The sequence below is a fragment of the Anomalospiza imberbis genome, chromosome 14 (assembly GCF_031753505.1).
Source record: "Anomalospiza imberbis isolate Cuckoo-Finch-1a 21T00152 chromosome 14, ASM3175350v1, whole genome shotgun sequence".
Lineage (NCBI taxonomy): Eukaryota > Metazoa > Chordata > Aves > Passeriformes > Viduidae > Anomalospiza > Anomalospiza imberbis.
This window is the reverse complement of record NC_089694.1, coordinates 18,706,874-18,716,722: the sequence shown is the minus strand read 5'-3', so window position 1 is coordinate 18,716,722 and position 9,849 is coordinate 18,706,874. Positions and strand designations below refer to the sequence as shown.

The following is a 9,849-nucleotide window of genomic DNA, read 5'->3' as shown; positions in this document are numbered from 1 at the left end:
CCCTGTCCCGGCCCGGTGTGCCCTGTCCCGGCCCGGTGTCTCCTGTCCCGGCCCGGTGTCCCCTGTCCCGGCCCGGTGTCCCCTGTCCCGGCCCGGTGTCTCCTGTCCCGGCCCGGTGTCCCCGGTCCCTCACCCCGGCCCCTCAGCCGCGTCCCCCGTCCCCACAGCAACGCCAAGACGCCCCGCCCCTCACGCCACAACAGCCAATGGGAGCCGACATCGCGCGAGTGGCGGCCGCGCTGACCAATGGCTGCGGAGGGCGGCCAGGCGCGGGGGCGGGCCCGGGCGGGGCGCGGTGACGCCATCGCGGCGCGCGCGGGCGCGGAGCCGCCGCCGCGCTGCCGGAGCTCGGCCCGCGCCGCCGCCGCCGCCGCGCCATGAGCCACTTCAGCTTCGGGGCGGCCGCGCCCGGCGGCGCCTTCAGCCTGGGCGCGCCCAGAGCCGCCGCCGCCGCCACCACCACGGCCAGCGGCGGCTTCTCCTTCTCCGCGCCGGCGCCCGCCCCCGCCTCCACCGGCTTCAGCTTCGGCGGCGCCGCGCCGGCGGCGGGCGGCAGCCAGCCCGCCGGGCTCTTCTCCTTCAGCAGGTCGGGCACGGCCGCGCAGCCCTCCGGCTTCAGCTTCGGCTCGGCCGGCGCGGCCCCCGCGGCCCCGGCGGCCGCCGCCTTCCCGCTGGGGTGAGAGCCGGGGGCCGGGCGGGGCCGCGGGCGGCGGCGGGGACGGACGGAGGGACGGACGGAGGGACGGACGGAGGGACGGACGGAGGGACGGAGGGACGGACGGACGGAGGCAGCGGGGTCCCGTCGGGGCCGGGCTCGGGCTCGGCGGGGCGTTCTGCGCCCAGCGAGCCGTGGCTGGCCCTCGTGCCTGGCGCTTCCCAGCGCCCTGCGCTGATCGCCGCACCGGGCGAGCGCCCGGCGAGCCCCGGCGGCGGCCCCGGCTGCTGCTGTCGTGGGGAGCCCCGACACGGCTGGGGAAGGAGATGTTCCACGCTTCCGCCTGGAACCGGGCTGGGCACAGAAGCTGCGCACTGAAACGCCAAAGCTCTGCTACCCAACAGAAACCGTCTTCTTCTTTGTGAGCCGGATCTGGAGTGCTCCGAATGTTTTCTCGGCACTCTGGGAGGGATCTGTCGTTCAGGAAAGGCTGCGAGTTCTCGGGCGGTTCTGCAGAACTGCTGCTGTCAAAGCTTGCCAGATGGGAGCTGTGGGAAGGGAGCTCAAATGGGGACGAGCAGGAAAAAAACCAGCCTTGTGTAGAGGGAGTGGAGAACGGTGAGCTGAGAGAAGAAGGAGCAGCTTCACGTATGCTGCCATAAAATGTCCTGTGGTCCCTGGGTGGGTGGAGGTAAGGAAGGGAGGCTCAGTAGGAAGAGCCCGAAGGGGGGATGGCAGGTGACAGCAGCTGGATGGAGTCTGTGGTCAGAACTGGCACACAAGCCTGCCCAGGTGTGCATCTCTTTGAAAGGAGGTTTCTGCTGTCAGCACATGGTCAGGGAGAAAGCCAGCTGTGTACTTGGGTGGATGTGTGCCTCAAGCAGAACGGCTTCCTTTCTTGTCCTTTCTTCCCTAGGGCAAACACACCAAAAGTGAACTTTGGAGCCAGCAGCACCACTCCAGTCCCTGGAATCACGGGGGGCTTTTCTTTTGGTGCCCCCGTCGCAACCAGCACGCCCTCGAGTCAGGCAGCAGCCCCGTCTGGCTTTGCCTTTGGCTCTGCTGGAGGCAGCAGCAGCAGCACCATGGCTCCGTCTGGGACAACAGGAGGCTTCACCTTCTCCAGTGGCACCACGACTCAGGCGGGAACAGCCGGCTTCAGCATCGGCACCGCGGCTCCGCAGGCAACGTCCGCAGGGCCGAGCTTTGGCACGGCCCCTGCGGCTGCTGCCACCACCAGCACGGCCACCCTGGCAGCTGCCACCCCGGCAGCAACGCCCTTCAGCCTCGGGGGACAGCCCACAGGTGGGTGAACTGCATGCAGGTTGTGCTGTGTCCAGCTGTGACGTGGCACACAGTCTGTGTCCCTGGGATGGGATGGGATGGGATGGGATGGGATGGGCTGTGTGTGGCACACAGTCTGTGTCCCTGGGATGGGATGGGATGGGCTGTGTGTGGCACACAGTCTGTGTCCCTGGGATGGGATGGGATGGGCTGTGTGTGGCACACAGTCTGTGTCCCTGGGATGGGATGGGATGGGCTGTGTGTGGCACACAGTCCGTGTCCCTGGGATGGGATGGGATGGGCTGTGTGTGGCACACAGTCTGTGTCACCGGGATGGGGCTGTGGCCCAGCCTCATCCCCAGTGGGCACAGCTGTGAGAAGCAGGTGAGCAGCACTGGCAGCAATGAGCCATGGAGTGCCCAGGGGCACTGACCAACCACCAAAGGGAACAGAGGGCACACAGTGCCAAGCATGAACACGAGGGTATAAAAGGCTGGGCTGAAGAACAGGAAGGGTGGATGCTTGCAGCCTTCTGAAGTAGTCTGGTGTTGCTGTGTATGGGTTGAACTCTTCTGAAATTGTGTGGTGACACTGTGTGTGTCCTGGCTCTCTGGACTGTCACATATCCTGTGCCACAGCCTTGGGGCAGCTGGAGGCTGGGAGCCTGTGGCATGGGGATGTCTGAGGGTGCACCTGGGGCAGGGCTCTGCAGCCTCCGGCTTGTGCTGGGGCAGAGTGGAGTGAGGGGCTGGAGCCAGAGGTGTTTGTGACAGGCCTGTCCAGGGGCTGCAGTGCTGGGGAGCAAGTGCTCTTTGGCCTGGAGGAAGAAAGTCCATCTTTTCCTTTGGCTCCTGGTTCCAGGTCTGACCTTTGGGGCACTATCTTCAACAGCAGCCACCAGTACAACCACGGCAACGCTGACCACAAGCACCAGCCAGGCGCCCACCCTGTCCTTTGGATCCAAGCTTGGAGGTAGGAAGCTGTTCTAGACAACGGTTCCTCGAGGCTCTGGGCAGTCTGCTCTCCTCCTGGTAACAGTTGTCTGTTGGAAGTAGACAAAGACCTTTTACTGGGGTGTGGGAAGGGGCCCCAAGCATTTGTTGCTGTGGGTTTGCCCTGGCAGTGGTCATCTGTGACAGCTCCTGGAGCCATTGGACTGTGTGTCCTGTGGTTCTGATTGTGTCCCACGTGCCAGATTCTGTTCTTGCTCGTTTGGGGAGCGCAGTGGAAGGGAGGCACAATCTGAAAGGGGCACATTGTGAAAGACAGGGAGTGGAGGGAGAATAAGAGCAAAAGGAGGTGAAAATGCTGACATGCCCAAGAACTAGGTGTGGCTGGGCAGTTTCTGTCCCCCTCCCTGCAGGGTTGTTGGGCAGGGGCTGGGAGCTCAGTGTGCTCTGCTTGTTCACATGGAGCTGTTTGTCCCTGCAGTCACATCCACAGCTGCCACCACGGCCTCCACCACCAGCACCACCTCAGTGCTGGGCTCCACGGGGCCCTCCTTGTTTGCATCTGTGGCAACTTCTTCAGCCCCAGCCTCCTCCAGCACCACGGGCCTCTCACGTGAGTCTCTCCAGGCAGGTTTGTCCCTGGGGCAATGACGGAGCAGCACGGCTGCTGCTCCCTGGGGCTGCTGCCGCTGTTGCAGGCGGAGGGGCAGCAGGCTGGGCACAGCTTTTCCAAGGGGCCCTGCATTCCCTGGCTTATGCAACCTGTAATGGTGTCTTCTCTTCACAGTGGGTGCCACTTCCACTGGTTCCACTGGGACAGCCAGTCTGGGGACGCTTGGCCTTGGATTAAAAGTTCCTGCAGCCACAGCTGCCACAACGAGCACTGCCACTGGTAGGAACAAGAAGCTGAAAGTCACTGAAGAGAAGGGAGACTGAACTGAGTGCTCTGTAGGGATGTAAATGGCCATGTTAGAGTAGCAGCACAGCAGCTGTGCTTTGTAAAGCCCTCAAGTAACTGAAAAGAGCACAGTGTGTCTTTCTCAGATCCTGTTCCATCTCTTTGTGAAAACACTGAAGTTCTCTCCTTCACTGCAAAGGTGCAGGGGAGGAGCTGGGTGTGCTGGCAGTTCTTGGTTCTAACAGTAAAGCATGAGGACATTGACAAGGCCGTGGGCTGGGGATGTTTTCATTCCCTCCTTGGCAGATGGAGCATTTGCTGTCGTTCCCTTCAGAGGGATCTACTGCAGCTCCCAGAGCCATGGGCAGTGCACCCTGGAGCTGTTCTCTGCTCGTGAGGTACCAGGTGTGTCCCCTTCTGCTGCTTGACTTGAAGCTCTTCCTCCAGGGACTACTTCTGCTTCTGGCTTTCCTTTGAATCTGAAGCCACTGACCACCACTGGTGCCATTGGAGCTGTGACCTCCACAGCTGCCATAACCACAACCACCACACCCAGGTGGGTTTTTGTTCCCACTGACCTTTGCCTGCCTGGGCAGGAGCAGCTGCAGTGCTCAGGCTGGGCTCTGGAGGAGGAAGGGGAAATCAGTGAGCGTTGTGGTGTTCCTCTTTCCTCACCTCGTGTCCTGTGCTGCCCCTCACTCCCTCTCAGTGCCCCCCCAGTGATGACTTATGCCCAGCTGGAGAGTTTGATCAACAAGTGGAGCCTGGAACTGGAAGACCAAGAGAAGCACTTCCTCCATCAAGCTACACAAGTCAACGCCTGGGACCGCATGCTGATAGAGAATGGAGAGAAGGTGAGGAGACCTCCAGTGGAGCCTCATTCTGCTCCCTTAGCTCCTCCAAGGTCTCTGGGACACATGCAACAAGCCGCTGAGAGGGACTTTCTGCTTGTAAAAGAAAGAGATGGGAGCTCCACCTGGGTGCTTTGCACAGCCTCTCTGTGTGTCAGTTCTGCCTTTAGGCCTTGGAGTTGGAAATTGTTCTGTGCCCTTGCTCTGTGATACCGAGTTCTCTTAGGGGGGATCGTTCCCAGCTGACCCTCCCTTTTTCCATCTAGGCTCTGTAAATCTTGATGTGGCCGTCTCTTGTTTCCAGTAGAACTTGCATGGTGCTGCTTTCTCCCTCTCAGCTCTCTTCTTTGGAGAGCTGCCTTCTTGGTTTCCAAGGTGTAATGAAATGTCTTCTGCTTGCAGATTACTTCGTTACACAGAGAAGTAGAGAAGGTGAAGGTTGACCAGAAGAGGTAGGAGACCTGGAGCACTTGAAATGTTTTTTATTTCTGCTCTGCATTCCTGCCTGGCTGTGTGACAGCTCTGCAGTGTCTGTTACACGAATGGGAAGCATTGGGCTCTTTCTCTTTGCAGACTGGATCAGGAACTGGACTTCATTCTGTCCCAGCAGAAAGAGCTGGAGGACCTGCTGTCCCCTCTGGAGGAGTCTGTGAAGGAGCAGAGCGGGACCATCTACCTGCAGCACGCGGATGAGGAACGGGAGAGGACGTGAGGCACAAACCTGCTGGGGATGGGGGACGAGCCCTGGCCTGTGCTCACAGCAGTCAGCAGGGGATGGAGTTGGGATGGGTGACAGGACTGAACACTCGGTGCCTGCTGTCATGTATTTAATCCTCTTTTATGCATGGCAACTTGGGATTCTACTCCTAGTCCTCCACTCTCTTGCTTCTCTGTCTCCATGTGTAGCTCAAGGGAGACAGAGACTGGGGCTCCCTTCATGTGGCTGATGGAGCCTCTCTGGGTGCTGTTCCCAGGTCTCTGCCAGCCTTGGCTGCAGATGTGGGAGCTCATGCTGATGGCCCACAGTTGGTGTGGCTGCGAGCAGGTCTTCCAAGTTGGCTTTAACCATTCTGATCTTGGTTCCTGTGTGCTCTGCAGCTACAAACTGGCTGAAAACATCGATGCTCAGCTGAAGCGCATGGCACAAGATCTGAAGGATATAATTGATCACTTGAATACATCAGGAGGCCCCGCAGACACAAGTGACCCGGTAAATGCAAGCTTTTATTTTATATTGCTGAAGAGGCAAAGGATATTGGAATAGTTCTAACTCTTAATTTGTCCCCATGCGGGTATTCCACTCATACTTTTTCTGTATACTGTTTTTATAGCCTCATAAAGCAAGATCTGAATAACCAGTTCCTTTTGATTTCTATTAAATTTATCGTGATGCTCCTCATGGCTGTACTCAGCAGCCTTTTTTTGAGTAAAAGTTTCCTTTCAGTATTGCAGACTGTTTTTCCACATTCATTTTGAATTTTGCCACCCTGAGACTAATGTGATGAATGTTCTGCTGGTTCCTAGGGCTAAATTAAAATAAGCCAAAGCCACAGACATATCATCTTAACTGTACAGTTTTGTTGCTGGTATGGAGGAGCAAAGTAGCTGCGTTGCTGCACACACTTCCCTGGCTAAGTGGCTGCTGTCTTAGGGAAGCTGGGCAAGCAGTAACTTTGCCTTTGACTCCTCCTGGTCTTTATGCAGCCTCACAACTGATTTGCACCTTCTCTCTCTGCTCAGCTTCAGCAGATCTGTAAAATTTTGAATGCACACATGGATTCCCTGCAGTGGATTGACCAGAACTCAGGTGAGATTTGTCCTGCAGCCTTTTGGGGATGTGAATGGGAAGCGGGAGCATGTGTGTGTGTGTTCATCCCTGAATTCCTGAAGATGCCTGAGGAATCTTCCTCCTCGCCTTCAGTGGCACTGTCCCTTCTGACATCTGCTTCAGTTCTCTGCTGTGCCTGATTACAGGCCACTGCTGGGAAGTTACTCCTGACTCCTGACAACTGATATTTTTTACCCAAAAAGTCCTCCTTGAAATTCATCACTGCAAAGCAGAGAACTTGAAAACCTTATTCATTCTGTCAGACTAATGTTAAATAGTTCAACTTCTAAAAGAGTGTGTGGTGCAAGGAAATGGGTGAGGGGAGTGTGTGTTGTGTGTTACCATCCCTCCCAGTCTGAAAACAGGAAGCCACATCCAGGTAATATGGAGCAGCCTGCCTGGATCTGCAGGTGGGGTAACTGGAGGAATAATATGGGAATTTCGCAGCCTCAAAAGCTTGAGATCCAGTGCACAGAGATGCACTCAGGAGTGAACTCTTGACAGTGGAGTCATATTAAAACAAGACAGAAAAAAGGAACTTTTCTCCCTGGCAGAGTGCCTCCTGGTGCGGGATTCTGGAATTCTGTGCCGTTTGGATTTTAACTGGTAGCAGCCACACGGGGGCACGGCAGAATAAAGCAGCTCTCCTCTCAGAGCCCCAGAGTGCAGTGCCTGGCTACAGCGCTGTGGAATGCCCACACCTGGTGTAACAACTTGTGTGAAAGCAGGCCTGCTGTTGTCCATATTGGCTTAGGTCAGGGTCTGATTAGGTGTTTTCTTTCAGAACACTTCTGCTAAGCTCCACTTTCTAAACATGCCTTTTTCAGGAAATCTGGTACAGCTCCTGGGCAGCCTGAATTCTTTACAGAATGTGTGTGAAAATAGCTGTTTGCTTTACACTTTCCTAGAAAGGAGACCCATTTTTTCCTCTGCCATTCAATAATGAAAGCGTTATCTTATTGGTAGTTCTTTGGGTTGTGTTTTCCTCCTGCTTTGTCCACTGTCAAATATGAGTGACTGTCAGCAAGGAAATATTTTTATTTCTGCAGGCAAAACTGTGCAGGGTTGTGTTCTGGGGTGACTGTGACATTAATCCCTTGTTTCTGCCACAGCTGTGCTGCAGAGAAAGGTGGAAGAGGTGACCAAGGTTTGTGAGAGTCGCCGCAAGGAGCAGGAGCGCAGCTTTCGGATCACCTTTGATTGAGACACTCCCATGTTCAAGGGAGGAACATAAAACCTCCACAGAAAACAGAGGTGTTTGGGAGCTGAGGACTGAAATGATGACCTGGCTCTATTTCTTTTTTTACAATAAAATGTGCTGTTTGTTCAAAGCCAGCCTTTGTGTTGTTGGACTGGATTTCACCTGCTCCTATCAGAAACTGGATGAAGTTTGCAGGAAATATGTACTCTTTGTGCTTCAGCTGTGCCTGCAGACTGGTGAGATAACAGAAGTGCTGCCTTGGAGGGCTCTGTGTGGTTCTGCAGGAGGAGGCTGCAGGGGTGGCTTCTGTGAGAAGCTGCCAGAAGCTTCCACAATGTCCAGCAGAGCCAGTCCCTGGTGGCTCCAGAAGATGGACAAGTTGCTGGCCAGGGCTGGGCCAGTTAGATATTGTGGTAATGCCTCTGTGAAACAGCTTTAAGAAGAAAGAAAAACAAATTTGTGGCTCAATTGTAATTGCAGCCAGAGAAGAGTGGGGTGAAAATCTGTGAGGGGAACAACTCTGCAGACACCAAGGATAGTGGAGAAGGAGGGAGGGGAAGAGGTGTTCCAGGTGCTGGGGCTGAGATTGCTCTGCAGCCTGTGGTGAGGACCATGGTGAAGCAGCTGTACCCCTGCAGCCCATGGAGATGCAGAGACCCACCTGCAGCCCATGGAGGAGCCCCATGCCTGAGCAGGGGCATGCCTGGCAGGAGGCTGTGAGCCCGTGGATGAGGTGCCCTGCTCCCAGGCTGGAGCAGCCTGTCCTGCAAGGACTCTGTGGCAGAGTGACCCACACTGCAGCAGTCTGAGGGGGGCTGTTGCCCATGGGATGGACTCATGTCAGAGAAGTTCACATAGAAGTGTCTCCTGTGGGAGGGACCCTACGGTGCAGCAGGGGAATGACACCTGTCCCTGAGCACCAGGAAAACCAGGGGTAATGAACTGACCACAGCCCCCATTCCCATCTCCCTCTGAACTGACCATAATGCCCATTCCCATCTCCCTCTGGACTGACCATAGCCCCCATTCCCATCTCCCTCTGAACTGACCATAGCCCCCATTCCCATCTCCCTCTGAACTGACCATAGCCCTGTTCCTTTCTCCCTCTGAACTGACCACAGCCCCCATTCCCATCTCCCTCTGAACTGACCATAGCCCCCATTCCCATCTCCCTCTGAACTGACCATAGCCCTGTTCCTTTCTCCCTCTGAACTGACCACAGCCCCCATTCCCATCTCCCTCTGAACTGACCATAATGCCCATTCCCATCTCCCTGTGAACTGACCATAATGCCCATTCCCATCTCCCTCTGAACTGACCACAGCCCCCATTCCCATCTCCCTCTGAACTGACCATAGCCCCCATTCCCCTCTCCCTCTGTACTGACCATAGCCCCCATTCCCATCTCCCTCTGAACTGACCACAGCCCCCATTCCCCTCTCCCTCTGAACTGACCATAATGCCCATTGCCCTCTCCCTCTGAACTGACCATAATGCCCATTCCCATCTCCCTCTGAACTGACCACAGCCCCCATTCCCCTCTCCCTCTGAACTGACCATAGCCCCCATTCCCATCTCCCTCTGACCTGACCATAGCCCCCATTCCCATCTCCCTGTGAACTGACCACAGCCCCCATTCCCATCTCCCTCTGACCGGACCATAACCCCCATTCCCATCTCCCTGTGAACTGACCATAGCCCCCATTCCCATCTCCCTGTGAACTGACCATAACCCCCATTCCCATCTCCCTGTGAACTGACCATAGCCCCCATTCCCATCTCCCTGTGAACTGACCATAGCCCCCATTCCCATCTCCCTCTGAGCTGACCATAGCCCCCATTCCCATCTCCCTCTGACCTGACCATAGCCCCCATTCCCATCTCCCTCTGAACTGACCACAGCCCCCATTCCCATCTCCCTGTGAACTGACCATAACCCCCATTCCCATCTCCCTCTGACCTGACCATAATGCCCATTGCCGTCTCCCTGCGCTGCTGGGGTAGGAGGCACGGATAGGGGGAAGGTGTTTCGAAGGGCTGATTTTCCTGCCCATTATCCTGCTCTGCTTTAGTTAGTAATGAAGTCATTTCGTATCTCTACGTTGAACCTGTTTTGCCCGTGACGACACTGGATGAGAGCTCTCTTCCGGCCCTTCTCTGAACCCATGGCCCCTGCATTAGC

At 56.4% G+C, this 9,849-nt stretch overlaps 1 protein-coding gene across 2 annotated transcripts; it reads left to right on the top strand.

Annotated features, from left to right (window-relative positions):
- Nucleotides 1-340: 340 nt before the first annotated feature.
- Nucleotides 341-7,801, top strand: LOC137482707 (nuclear pore glycoprotein p62-like). 2 transcript variants are annotated; one of them, XM_068205233.1, is made up of 12 exons: nucleotides 341-676; nucleotides 1,572-1,960; nucleotides 2,801-2,911; nucleotides 3,371-3,502; nucleotides 3,677-3,781; nucleotides 4,235-4,343; nucleotides 4,497-4,641; nucleotides 5,041-5,090; nucleotides 5,212-5,346; nucleotides 5,737-5,848; nucleotides 6,379-6,445; nucleotides 7,579-7,801. In XM_068205233.1, exons 1-12 carry the CDS (start codon nucleotides 378-380, stop codon nucleotides 7,668-7,670), a joined length of 1,746 nt encoding a protein of 581 aa, XP_068061334.1. In that variant the 5' UTR covers nucleotides 341-377; the 3' UTR covers nucleotides 7,671-7,801. The 2 variants fall into 2 exon arrangements, with proteins under 2 accessions (XP_068061334.1, XP_068061333.1); XM_068205232.1 differs by having other exon boundaries at nucleotides 3,371-3,520.
- The last annotated feature ends 2,048 nt before the right edge of the window (nucleotides 7,802-9,849 follow it).

Bases quoted from the DNA above. Each gene is read 5' to 3' on its own strand.
- LOC137482707 (XM_068205232.1), top strand. From the start codon at position 378: ATGAGCCACTTCAGCTTCGGGGCGGCCGCGCCCGGCGGCGCCTTCAGC. The intron at 2,912-3,370 runs GTAGGAAGCTGT...TTGTCCCTGCAG, and splicing joins CTTTGGATCCAAGCTTGGAG to TCACATCCACAGCTGCCACC. The intron at 5,849-6,378 runs GTAAATGCAAGC...CTCTCTGCTCAG, and splicing joins CCGCAGACACAAGTGACCCG to CTTCAGCAGATCTGTAAAAT.